This window comes from Trachinotus anak, unplaced genomic scaffold (genome assembly GCF_046630095.1).
Source record: "Trachinotus anak isolate AG129_WGS33_773 ecotype Australia unplaced genomic scaffold, CSIRO_AGI_Tana_v1 ptg000002l, whole genome shotgun sequence".
Lineage (NCBI taxonomy): Eukaryota > Metazoa > Chordata > Actinopteri > Carangiformes > Carangidae > Trachinotus > Trachinotus anak.
Genome location: NW_027273853.1, coordinates 10,742,335 through 10,756,055, shown reverse-complemented (window position 1 = coordinate 10,756,055; position 13,721 = coordinate 10,742,335). Strand labels below are relative to the sequence as shown.

Below are 13,721 nucleotides of genomic sequence, written 5' to 3'. Positions count from 1 at the left end.
AACCAACCCATGATAAATAAACAGTTGACTGAAGTATTCCTATTTATACCTGTATTACTATTCAGATCATAAACATCTTGTGGATCAGGTAGTCAGCGATACAACTGGCATAATAATGGCTCTGTCATCGTTTCTTGAAGGGGTAAGGTCATGCTTACTTATCTGATAATGTAGACTAGATTTGCATTGTCACCATAGCTGTTATATGAGGGTAAAATGAAGGAAAGCGCAAAGCTTCACAGATTAGCCTAGTGCTGAAAATATAAACGTCTTCTTACAGAAGCAAATACGAATGTTACAGAAGACACGCAGCTTTTGAGATCAAATAAATTCACATAATGCACTTGTCAATGATTAGGTAAATTAATTATCAATATTTTTGAGTAATAATAGGTATCAACTTGGAAGCCACTTTAAAGCAGTGTCTCAGTTGTTATAATGGAACTAACAACAATAACATATTCATCGCTGCAATGGGACTAAACACAGAACACAAAGGGGCAAACAACAATTGCTAGTTTATTAGACACTTTAGAGAGGAAAAAAATACTGAAGATACTGTTGAGTAATAAAACAATAGACATATCTTCATATCTTCATATATACTCTCTTTGGGTTATCTTATCAGTATTGCATAATGATGAACAGCTCTGTAATGAGAAAATAATGTACCAACATATTCAAAAAGGGGACAGCATGGTAAATGTTCTGCTCCTGCATCAGAAGAAAATGTGCTGAATATATAATTTACGCAGAAATTCACACAGGTACAATTTAATATATTAGATGAATGTATTCTATAAAACACAGTCATAACTAGCAGCCTCTGTTAATTTCCTTCATCGAGCCTTAAATAATATAAATAGGAGACAGGACTGGGCGGTTTATGGTTTCTCTCGCCACACCATTATCAGCGCTATTGTTTTGATTCCTCAATAAAACAAGGATGAAGAGCCAGATTATACTTTCAAAAGCTGTAAACTGCACTGCCATATTGGCATTGGGCTCTTTGCCCAATAGTTTTTTCATTTTTTACAGTTGCTCAGTTTCCACTGTTAGACTTCACCAAAACAGTGAAGGCCAATGTGATCCAAACATTATTTGTAAGAAAAAAACACACAAAAAACAAAAACAAACAAAAACAAAAAAAAAAAACAACATAAATTACATCCTGGCTTGTTTATCCAGAGTCCCATCTTCAAAGGGAAAAAAATGCCATGCCTTGGCTGAAGTGCCACTTTAAACTTGCTCAGACCTGCTCAAAACATAGACCAGTGTTTCTTCAGTGTGTAAGCCATGAAACTGAGCCTATAGGAAACAGAGACCCACCCGATGTTCTCATTACAAAGAGATTAAAGTGGTTCCAAAGACCATGAGTGTTTATTCTCTTTATGGCACAATGGCTCATTCTCTAACAACATTGTATTATGTGTTGGAAAACTGTACACAAATGAATACTTCTGTTTTACATTAAAGTTAAGAAAGAATATATGTAACAAGGCTATATACAAAAAACATGTCTGAACCAGTTAAACCAGTTTGATGAGTTTCAACTGTCCTGCAAAGTCATGATGATGAAAACATATTTATTTTGTAGTTTATGTAACGTTTTCTATGTGGGATGGGTTGATGGGCATTTCCAGTTTATGAAGCCACCCCCTCTGTGATCTAAGTCTGTCTGAGCCTGTACAGGAAACAGGGATGTCACAGGCACACACTGAAACTGTAGTTCCTGTTAGACGTCACATTTACACTGTTTAATGAAAGTGCGGCATTCATGTACACTGGGCAATCAGAAAATCACAATTGTCACTACAGTCTAGATTGGTTTCACTACCGGCTTTGACAGTGAGGTCATTTCAGGACGACTATGTGCACAGCAGAAGGGACGGACTTACATCCAAACACACCCGCTAAAGTGCGACGGGGCATATCAAAACTTACTCCTGAAGAGTGAACTGTCAACTTTCCGACACCCCAAAAATGTTTAAACTGTTATTGAATGATGAAGGCTTGTGATTGGTCGAACGACGAAGGGGGCGGGGCTAACGCCCCAGACTTCAAGCCGAAGCTGGACCGACCATACCGACACACCCGGTGGGCGACGACTGGAGGTTCACGCAGGGTGAACATTTCTCGCAGGCTGTGTCAGTCCTGCCTTCACTGCAGAGAAAAAGCAGGGTGGACTTATTATCCCGGGTCATCTGTGGATTCTGTCTAAATTCAGATTAAATCAGACGGTCGAGAGTGGTGCTTGTCGAGGTAAGTATTATGCAAGTCTGTCTCTTTCCGACGTTACGGTGCAAAACTGCTCCTGGATATCATGTTGCCAGGTCTGCGCCTGAGGAGAAATGTAGCCGCAGTCAGTGCGTTACGCAGCATGCAGCAGCTCCAACAGGCTTCACAAGAGGAGATGTAAACAACCCACATCAAAGTAACTAGTGTCATTACATTTTGTTTATTTGTACTGCGGCTATGACGCTTCTGTTATACCTGCATATCGACTATGGAAATATAAAGTCACTGTCTCTCTGTCAAGTTACAGCAGTTCAAAGCATTTGTGATAAAGCTTTATTAAACAACAATTCACCTACAGAACTGTTGACTTATTGTTGTTCCCCTGCTAATATTCTGTGGTGTTTTTGTCAGGTCATATTATCTGGGGTGGTCCCTTGTTACAATAGCTGTGGCTGGCAAAGCCATGAAAAATAAGTAAATATTTAGGGGAAAGCAAAATTCAATGTCTAATTCTCACTAAAAGTAAAACTAGTTACTCTACGTCTGAAGGCCAAAGTGTGTATGTGGAGCAGCAAAATGGGAAGTACTGTTAGTTGACAGTTTAAATCTTAGACAATATAGGTGATTTGTTGTTAACCAAAATGTTAACTTGACCTTATTCAGACACAGAATGGCTGCACTGCGTCGTCTGAGGCAGTTCCACCCCAGGGGCATTGCTATCTTTAATCTTCACACAAGCGGCTGTGCCTCTGCCAAACAGCATTACAAAATGCTGGTACTTGGAGGAGGAAGTGGGGGCATCTCAATGAGTTCACGAATGAAGAGGATGCTAGGAGCTGAGAACGTCGCTGTTGTGGAGCCCAGTGAGGCAAGGATCCACTAGGTTTTGACCATTGTTTGCAGTACCTCCTTTTATGTTCCCAGTGGTGACTGAGACCAAAATACAAGTCATACAAGACTTCTTTTTAGAAGTGTCTTTTCGTTTTTTTCAGATGCACTACTATCAGCCAATATGGACACTGGTTGGTGCTGGTGCAAAAACTGTAGCCTCATCAGGTCGCCCCACTGCAAGTGTTATGCCCTCAGGAGTCAAGTGGGTGAAATCTAAAGTTCAGGAAATAAACCCAGACACAAATACTGTTCACACAGTTGATGGGAAGGAAGTATGTTTGCTTTAGGAAACTGTTATCTGACAGTGTGTATATTGAAGTTATAATGATAATCTACTGTTTTAGGTAGTTTGCAGTTCACCTTTTCCTTTCTTTCACATCACAGATCTCCTATGAGTATTTGATTGTGGCTCTTGGACTACAACTCCATTATGAGAAGGTGAATTAATGCTTTGTTCTCTTGGCTCTGCCTCTATCTACTACACTTCTGCAGTTGTATATAATTTGACCTGCAGTTCCATCTCAGGAAACTTACAGTCTTCTGAAACGTAGATCAAAGGACTGCCTGAGGGGTTTGAACATCCAAAGATTGGGTCAAACTACTCAGTCGAAACTGTGGAGAAGACATGGAAAGCGCTACAGGACTTCAAAGAGGGCAACGCTGTGTTCACCTTCCCAAACACTCCTGTAAAATGTGCTGGAGCTCCACAGAAGATCATGTACCTATCCGATGCTTTTCTCAGAAAGGTACTGAAACTTTGGGGTGTAATGATAATGTTGTACATTCTTAAACTATCAAAAGCAGTTTTCCATATTTAATGAATATATATTTTGTGTTTACATCCAAGACAGGAAAAAGGGAAAAGGCCAATGTAATATACAACACATCGCTGCCTGTGCTGTTTGGGATCAAGAAATATGCTGACACACTGTGGGACATTGTGAACTCCCGTGACCTACAAGTGAACCTGAGGCAGAACCTGATTGAAGTGCGGGCTGACAAGCAAGAAGCTGTGTTTGAGAACCTTGACAAACCAGGCGAAACCAAAGTGTTTGAGGTAAGTGTATTACTGTACCTCAGCAGTATCTTTTACATATAGTATAGCATTGACTGCTTGCCAACCTGTGCTTTGTAATTTCCTTCCTATTCAAATCCTGAAATAATGTTGGGGGTTTTTTGTCTGTAGTGGCTGTATGATTTGAACAACCTCATATATCTACACATTTTTGTTTCCCTTTGCATCTAAATATATTACAAATTAGGAAAAGTGAGATCCAAGTGAATAACTCTTCAACTTCCCTGTTTTTCTCCCTCAGTATGAAATGCTTCATGTCACACCACCGATGGGACCTAATTTGGTGATCAAAGGCAGTCCACTGGCCGACGAGGCTGGCTGGTTGGACGTCGACAAAGACAATCTCCAGCATAAGAGGTATCCAAATGTGTTTGGGATTGGAGACTGCACCAACCTGCCCACAGCCAAAACTGGAGCTGCGGTCGGTAAGTGATCATTGTGTCGCTCATTGCATCAACGCAATAGTGGAAAGCATGCTGTTGCAACATACTATTCATGCAGTTTTATCTACTGTTAACTGCTTGTTCTTCTTGTAAAATGCACTTTCTTTAGTAGGTGTGTTGCACAATAACCTACTTACACAAGAATATAAAATGATACGCCACACCCTATAAATCTAGTAATGTAGAGACACATCCCAGTAGTATTTGACAGGTTCCACCTTCACCTTAGTGTATCTTTGTTTTTTGAGTTTGATTGAACATTTTAAATGTTTTTCAAAAAAGTTTAACTCCAAAAAAGTTTAACTCTTTGGCTAATTTTCCCATCATTTACTTTGGAGTAAACGATTCGGAAGTTCCTGCCAACTTGGCACCAGTGATGATGACTAGGGGTTGTAAAGCAGTGCTTATCACTCCCTGCCCAACTGCAATCTGACTGCAGTAAAGCATTTAGCCTTATCGTGCTCATCACATTTACCTTCAGTGTGTGTGTGTGTGAACATGATGCTGACTAATAGTGATTGCTGTTTTCTGTTGATGCTTTTAACCACATTAGTGAGTGTACAGTGATAACTGAATTCCTGTCGGTCTCAACTATACTTTGAGCCTAAAGCTAACACAGTGGTTTATCATGTTAGTGTGTTTACATAATAACTGTATACACGTTAACATGTTGGTGTAAGCTAGTTAAGATGCTCATTAAGACAAACATTGTCTTGTTAGCAATGAGCAGAGGTACAGCATCAGACAGATCGTGTTTATCCAGCGGTGAATTTGGTTTTATCTTCCCCTGCTGTACTTCTAAGGTGAGCCTCCTAGAGCTGTGATTTCTTATGTGCATCAGTAAATTGTGAAGTTAACTAGGACAGATGCCCTTACCCTACCCTTACTTTTTTCAGGCTCCACCAGGGAACATCACACTTTACAGTATTTGCCCCACTACCATGTCTGCTGCCTTTACTATGTGTCCATTCCTTAAAAGTGACTGCAAACATTTATAGAAATAAAAACTTAGCATTTGTTTTCTTGTTTTGTAGCTGCACAGACTGCTATCTTGAACAGAACCATCAGCAAAGTACTGAAAAATGAGAAGCCAGATAAGAAGGTTAAGTGTCACATAAACATTGATTCATCTTTTGACTTATTACAATGTTATCATTTCACTGTTGGCAGTATCTCTGTCGCAAAAATGTACAAATACATAATCAGTGAAATGCTTGTTTACAGTATGATGGCTACACTTCATGTCCGTTGGTTACAAGCTACAACACAGTCGTGCTGGCAGAGTTTGACTACAATGGACAGCCACTGGAAACATTCCCCATCAACCAAGCCAAAGAAAGACGATTAATGTACCACATGAAAGCTGATGTAATGCCTCACCTCTACTGGCATGGGCTTCTCAGGTATGTACATAGTTCATTAACAACATGTTAATCGTTTGTAGTAATGAATTATTCAATGGCATTGACTACATTTCTCTTTATTTCTCTTACATCAGGGGCCTGTGGGGTGGACCAGGACCATACAGGAAACTCCTTCATCTTGGGATGAAATGAAAGTCTACAATCAGTTTGAATGTAAACAGTTGCATTTCCTGAACTTTTGAGGGGAAAAGCACGTGTAATTCATCAGTCATAATTCCTAAAAGGGTGATCACACGTGGGTAGTGCAGTAATATTTGTGGCTTGGACATCATAATTAAATTGCAGCAATTTGGATCAATTTATAGTTTATATTTGAATATCAAGATCAATTTAAAGCTGCATGAAGTGTTGCTTTTGATATTACATTGGAATAAAATGACTCCTTGTAGGGAGTTGCTTGTAGTGCAGTGAGCGCTGAGAGTTAATGCTTTTAGCTACCTTAGGTCATTTATTGGTTATTTTGGTGGCATACTGAATGTAAGCTCTTACTGCTTTGATCAACCCCTTATTAAACCAGAAATTATAATTTTATAGGAGCCAAACAAAAGCTTCAAGAATATTTGTATTCCACATTGATACACAACCTTAGGTGTACGTACCAGTGCACTTTAGATGCCAGTAGGTTTCACCAGACCCCCACAGCCAAACTGAAGTTAGATGGAGTCGTGCTTTACTTAACCTCTCTCTAGTACGTACTCCACATGGCCCAGGTTCGTCCAATGAACTGACCTGAAATGCCTTCATTACATTCATAGTCTCTTTGCATTTTATGTGCATATTGTAATAAGGCAAACTGTTGACGTTGATATTAGCAGAATATTGGAGGGAAGACCAACTCCACAGCTGTAATCATTGTCGTCCAGTCGCTAAAAATGCTGTGTAGACAGAAGTCTTAATGTATACAGATAATCATTTTAGGGTTTTAATAGTCTTCAAGTCTCTTTCTATCTTAAAAAATAAATAATCCAAGGAGCAACCTTTTCCTGTTAGACGTCACATTTACATTGTTTAATGAAAGTGCGGCATTCATGTACACTGGGCAATCAGAAAATCATGATTGTCACTACAGTCTAGATTGGTTTCACTACCGGCTTTGACAGTGAGGTCATTTCAGGACGACTATGTGCACAGCAGAAGGGACGGACTTACATCCAAACACACCCGCTAAAGTGCGACGGGGCATATCAAAACTTACTCCTGAAGAGTGAACTGTCAACTTTCCGACACCCCAAAAATGTTTAAACTGTTATTGAATGATGAAGGCTTGTGATTGGTCGAACGACGGAGGGGGCGGGGCTAAATTTTCAGACTTCAAGCCGAAGCTGGACCGACACACGTTCGTCCTCCGGTGGGCGATGACCGGAAGTTCACGCAGGGTGAACATTTCTCGCAGGCTGTGTCAGTCCTGCCTTCACTGCAGAGAAAAAGCAGGGTGGACTTATTATCCCGGGTCATCTGTGGATTCTGTCTAAATTCAGATTAAATCAGACGGTCGAGAGTGGTGCTTGTCGAGGTAAGTATTATGCAAGTCTGTCTCTTTCCGACGTTACGGTGCAAAACTGCTCCTGGATATCATGTTGCCAGGTCTGCGCCTGAGGAGAAATGTAGCCGCAGTCAGTGCGTTACGCAGCATGCAGCAGCTCCAACAGGCTTCACAAGAGGAGATGTAAACAACCCACATCAAAGTAACTAGTGTCATTACATTTTGTTTATTTGTACTGCGGCTATGACGCTTCTGTTAAACCTGCATATCGACTGAAAAAATATAAAGTCACTGTCTCTCCGTCAAGTTACAGCAGTTCAAAGCATTTGTGATAAAGCTTTATTAACCCTCCTGTTATGTTCATTTGTCAGGAACAGCAATGGTGTTCCCGGGTCAATTTGACCCAGTGCATGTTTAATTATCCAAAAGATGTCTGAAACCAAAAAAATCCTAACAAGCACTGTGAATATTTCATTACTAACTCCATTACTAACTATTCTATCAATATTTAGTGCAATGGTGTTCCTTACCTCTAACAGGTAATGGTTCAATTAGGATAATTCACTCATTTTTCATAAAAAAAATGCATGTTCAAACTTTTTTTTAAATGTTTCACCACTTTATTGCTTTTGAAAGACCAACATATGAAACACAATCGTTTTACATAACATTGAAACATAACATTTAAATGTTGTTTTACATACATGCACTGTTTGTGAACCAGAAATGAACAAAATCGCAATACAATACAACAAACAAGCAATCGTAATATGAACATGTGTGTGTGTGTGTGTTTGTCTAGGCAAGGCAAGGCATCTTTATTTATATCGCGCATTTCATACCAAGGCAACTCAATGTGCTTTACATAAAGACAAAAAAGAACAGTATAAAACAGCATAAAAACAAAAGAAAACACAGAGTTAAAAGCAGGGGCAAAAAAGTAAAATAGAAGAAAATAGATAGAGTTTTAAGTTCTTAAAAAGAGCTCAGCTATAAGCACATGAAAAGAGAAATGTTGAGGTGTGTGTCTAGGTGTGTGTGTGTGTGTGTGTGTGTGTGTGCATCTACACAGCACACGAGTGACATGTCACCACACTGTGCTTTGTGCAAATGAATTTTGCACATTTCACACAGGTCATGCTTGTCTTGACATCGTCAGATGGCCTGCAGACCTCCCCAAAAACATGCCTCCCTTCCAGATTAGTCATTTCCAGAATGATTTTCTGTATTGAATCTGGCATGACCAGCTCAAAAGTTGACTTGATGTCAGTCACACGAGTCACTGCCATCCTAGTGGGCCCTGGCACTGTCTTGATTATGTTTTCTGCAGACAGTTTTGACTGACGCATATTTGGGCATGAAGACCACTGTATTTTACCATTTTGTGACATGAATGTCCTGCTTGGAGGAATAGGAATAGCAATTCCCTCATCTGGTTCAAAATCAGAATCATTAGAATCAGAATTTAGCTCAAGATGGTCTTCATCTTCAGACACATCCTCCTCCATTTCACTGTCATGATCAATGATGACTTCCAGAGCCTCCTGGACTGTCATCCTTTTGCTTCTGCTGCTCATTTTGTAAAGGTTTGCCTGACAGAGTGTAATGTTGGTAGGACTCCCATGCAGAGAATCTTTTATATGTTTTGCCCCTCCCCTGTTGAGTGTCCACTGAATGTGGGTGGAGTTTTCCCGCGAGAACATAAATGGTTCTCGGCAAATATCATAACACCTGCACCCGTGTGTGTGCGTGTGCTCTGTGTGCGTGTGCTCTGTGTGCTCTGTGTGTGTGTGTGTGTGCGTGTGCTCTGTGTGCTCTGTGTGTGCGTGTGCGTGTGTGTGCGTGTGCTCTGTGTGCTCTGTGTGTGTGTGTGTGTGTGTGTGCGTGTGTGCGTGTGCTCTGTGTGTGTGTGTGTGTGTGTGTGTGTGTGTGTGTGTGTGTGTGTGAGAGAGAGAGAGAGTGATTGGGATGAAATATGTCTCATAGTTGCAAAGAAAAAAATAGTCTGACATTTCTGACACCCTTTTACCTCCAGTTTGACTGCCGGGTCAAATTGACCTGAACAGTATCTATGTGATATAAACATGCAGGGGGTGGTTGCAAATATGTGAGATGAACCATTTTCATATTATATGTTGATTACACTAATTAAGGCAAGCAGGGTTAAACAACAATTAACCTACAGAACTGTTGACTTATTGTTGTTCCCCTGCTAATATTCTGTGGTGTTTTTGTCAGGTCATATTATCTGGGGTGGTCCCTTGTTACAATAGCTGTGGCTGGCAAAGCCACAGTGAAACTCATGATCTCATTGTTCTCAGTAGCGAATGAAAAATAAGTAAATATTTAGGGGAAAGCAAAATTCAATGTCTAATTCTCACTAAAAGTAAAACTAGTTACTCTACGTCTGAAGGCCAAAGTGTGTATGTGGAGCAGCAAAATGGGAAGTACTGGTTAGTTGACAGTTTAAATCTTAGACAATATAGGTGATTTGTTGTTAACCAAAATGTTAACTTGACCTTATTCAGACACAGAATGGCTGCACTGCGTCGTCTGAGGCAGTTCCACCCCAGGGGCATTGCTATCTTTAATCTTCACACAAGCGGCTGTGCCTCTGCCAAACAGCATTACAAAATGCTGGTACTTGGAGGAGGAAGTGGGGGCATCTCAATGAGTTCACGAATGAAGAGGATGCTAGGAGCTGAGAACGTTGCTGTTGTGGAGCCCAGTGAGGCAAGGATCCACTAGGTTTTGACCATTGTTTGCAGTACCTCCTTTTATGTTCCCAGTGGTGACTGAGACCAAAATACAAGTCATACAAGACTTCTTTTTAGAAGTGTCTTTTCGTTTTTTTCAGATGCACTACTATCAGCCAATATGGACACTGGTTGGTGCTGGTGCAAAAACTGTAGCCTCATCAGGTCGCCCCACTGCAAGTGTTATGCCCTCAGGAGTCAAGTGGGTGAAATCTAAAGTTCAGGAAATAAACCCAGACACAAATACTGTTCACACAGTTGATGGGAAGGAAGTATGTTTGCTTTAGGAAACTGTTATCTGACAGTGTGTATATTGAAGTTATAATGATAATCTACTGTTTTAGGTAGTTTGCAGTTCACCTTTTCCTTTCTTTCACATCACAGATCTCCTATGAGTATTTGATTGTGGCTCTTGGACTACAACTCCATTATGAGAAGGTGAATTAATGCTTTGTTCTCTTGGCTCTGCCTCTATCTACTACACTTCTGCAGTTGTATATAATTTGACCTGCAGTTCCATCTCAGGAAACTTACAGTCTTCTGAAACGTAGATCAAAGGACTGCCTGAGGGGTTTGAACATCCAAAGATTGGGTCAAACTACTCAGTCGAAACTGTGGAGAAGACATGGAAAGCGCTACAGGACTTCAAAGAGGGCAACGCTGTGTTCACCTTCCCAAACACTCCTGTAAAATGTCCTGGAGCTCCACAGAAGATCATGTACCTATCCGATGCTTTTCTCAGAAAGGTACTTGGGGTGTAATGATAATGTTGTACATTCTGAAACTATCAAAAGTAGTTTTCCATATTTAATGAATATATATTTTGTGTTTACATCCAAGACAGGAAAAAGGGAAAAGGCCAATTTAATATACAACACATCGCTGCCTGTGCTGTTTGGGATCAAGAAATATGCTGACACACTGTGGGACATTGTGAACTCCCGTGACCTACAAGTGAACCTGAGGCAGAACCTGATTGAAGTGCGGGCTGACAAGCAAGAAGCTGTGTTTGAGAACCTTGACAAACCAGGCGAAACCAAAGTGTTTGAGGTAAGTGTATTACTGTACCTCAGCAGTATCTTTTACATATAGTATAGCATTGACTGCTTGCCAACCTGTGCTTTGTAATTTCCTTCCTATTCAAATCCTGAAATAATGTTGGGGGTTTTTTGTCTGTAGTGGCTGTATAATTTGAACAACCTCATATATCTACACATTTTTGTTTCCCTTTGCATCTAAATATATTACAAATTAGGAAAAGTGAGATCCAAGTGAATAACTCTTCAACTTCCCTGTTTTTCTCCCTCAGTATGAAATGCTTCATGTCACACCACCGATGGGACCTAATTTGGTGATCAAAGGCAGTCCACTGGCCGACGAGGCTGGCTGGTTGGACGTCGACAAAGACAATCTCCAGCATAAGAGGTATCCAAATGTGTTTGGGATTGGAGACTGCACCAACCTGCCCACAGCCAAAACTGGAGCTGCGGTCGGTAAGTGATCATTGTGTCGCTCATTGCATCAACGCAATAGTGGAAAGCATGCTGTTGCAACATACTATTCATGCAGTTTTATCTACTGTTAACTGCTTGTTCTTCTTGTAAAATGCACTTTCTTTAGTAGGTGTGTTGCACAATAACCTACTTACACAAGAATATAAAATGATACGCCACACCCTATAAATCTAGTAATGTAGAGACACATCCCAGTAGTATTTGACAGGTTCCACCTTCACCTTAGTGTATCTTTGTTTTTTGAGTTTGATTGAACATTTTAAATGTTTTTCAAAAAAGTTTAACTCCAAAAAAGTTTAACTCTTTGGCTAATTTTCCCATCATTTACTTTGGAGTAAACGATTCGGAAGTTCCTGCCAACTTGGCACCAGTGATGATGACTAGGGGTTGTAAAGCAGTGCTTATCACTCCCTGCCCAACTGCAATCTGACTGCAGTAAAGCATTTAGCCTTATCGTGCTCATCACATTTACCTTCAGTGTGTGTGTGTGTGAACATGATGCTGACTAATAGTGATTGCTGTTTTCTGTTGATGCTTTTAACCACATTAGTGAGTGTACAGTGATAACTGAATTCCTGTCGGTCTCAACTATACTTTGAGCCTAAAGCTAACACAGTGGTTTATCATGTTAGTGTGTTTACATAATAACTGTATACACGTTAACATGTTGGTGTAAGCTAGTTAAGATGCTCATTAAGACAAACATTGTCTTGTTAGCAATGAGCAGAGGTACAGCATCAGACAGATCATGTTTATCCAGCGGTGAATTTGGTTTTATCTTCCCCTGCTGTACTTCTAAGGTGAGCCTCCTAGAGCTGTGATTTCTTATGTGCATCAGTAAATTGTGAAGTTAACTAGGACAGATGCCCTTACCCTACCCTTACTTTTTTCAGGCTCCACCAGGGAACATCACACTTTACAGTATTTGCCCCACTACCATGTCTGCTGCCTTTACTATGTGTCCATTCCTTAAAAGTGACTGCAAACATTTATAGAAATAAAAACTTAGCATTTGTTTTCTTGTTTTGTAGCTGCACAGACTGCTATCTTGAACAGAACCATCAGCAAAGTACTGAAAAATGAGAAGCCAGATAAGAAGGTTAAGTGTCACATAAACATTGATTCATCTTTTGACTTATTACAATGTTATCATTTCACTGTTGGCAGTATCTCTGTCGCAAAAATGTACAAATACATAATCAGTGAAATGCTTGTTTACAGTATGATGGCTACACTTCATGTCCGTTGGTTACAAGCTACAACACAGTCGTGCTGGCAGAGTTTGACTACAATGGACAGCCACTGGAAACATTCCCCATCAACCAAGCCAAAGAAAGACGATTAATGTACCACATGAAAGCTGATGTAATGCCTCACCTCTACTGGCATGGGCTTCTAAGGTATGTACATAGTTCATTAACAACATGTTAATCGTTTGTAGTAATGAATTATTCAATGGCATTGACTACATTTCTCTTTATTTCTCTTACATCAGGGGCCTGTGGGGTGGACCAGGACCATACAGGAAACTCCTTCATCTTGGGATGAAATGAAAGTCCACAATCAGTTTGAATGTAAACAGTTGCATTTCCTGAACTTTTGAGGGGAAAAGCACGTGTAATTCATCAGTCATAATTCCTAAAAGGGTGATCACACGTGGGTAGTGCAGTAATATTTGTGGCTTGGACATCATAATTAAATTGCAGCAATTTGGATCAATTTATAGTTTATATTTGAATATCAAGATCAATTTAAAGCTGCATGAAGTGTTGCTTTTGATATTACATTGGAATAAAATGACTCCTTGTAGGGAGTTGCTTGTAGTGCAGTGAGCGCTGAGAGTTAATGCTTTTAGCTACCTTAGGTCATTTATTGGTTATTTTGGTGGCATACTGAA

General features: G+C 40.2%; 2 protein-coding genes across 2 annotated transcripts; both read left to right on the top strand.

Moving 5' to 3' along the window:
- The first annotated feature begins 1,841 nt into the window (after positions 1-1,841).
- Positions 1,842-6,473, top strand: LOC139631675 (sulfide:quinone oxidoreductase, mitochondrial-like). The gene is made up of 10 exons (XM_071496086.1): positions 1,842-2,262; positions 2,902-3,106; positions 3,231-3,401; positions 3,514-3,567; positions 3,681-3,875; positions 3,977-4,186; positions 4,446-4,629; positions 5,682-5,749; positions 5,872-6,050; positions 6,146-6,473. Exons 2-10 carry the CDS (start codon positions 2,909-2,911, stop codon positions 6,201-6,203), a joined length of 1,317 nt encoding a protein of 438 aa, XP_071352187.1. The 5' UTR covers positions 1,842-2,262; positions 2,902-2,908; the 3' UTR covers positions 6,204-6,473.
- A 296-nt stretch (positions 6,474-6,769) lies between these two features.
- LOC139631688 (sulfide:quinone oxidoreductase, mitochondrial-like) lies at positions 6,770-13,647 on the top strand. The gene is made up of 10 exons (XM_071496112.1): positions 6,770-7,584; positions 10,083-10,287; positions 10,412-10,582; positions 10,695-10,748; positions 10,862-11,056; positions 11,151-11,360; positions 11,620-11,803; positions 12,856-12,923; positions 13,046-13,224; positions 13,320-13,647. The coding sequence occupies exons 2-10, from the start codon at positions 10,090-10,092 to the stop codon at positions 13,375-13,377; spliced, it is 1,317 nt and encodes a 438-aa protein (XP_071352213.1). The 5' UTR covers positions 6,770-7,584; positions 10,083-10,089; the 3' UTR covers positions 13,378-13,647.
- Positions 13,648-13,721: the final 74 nt, after the last annotated feature.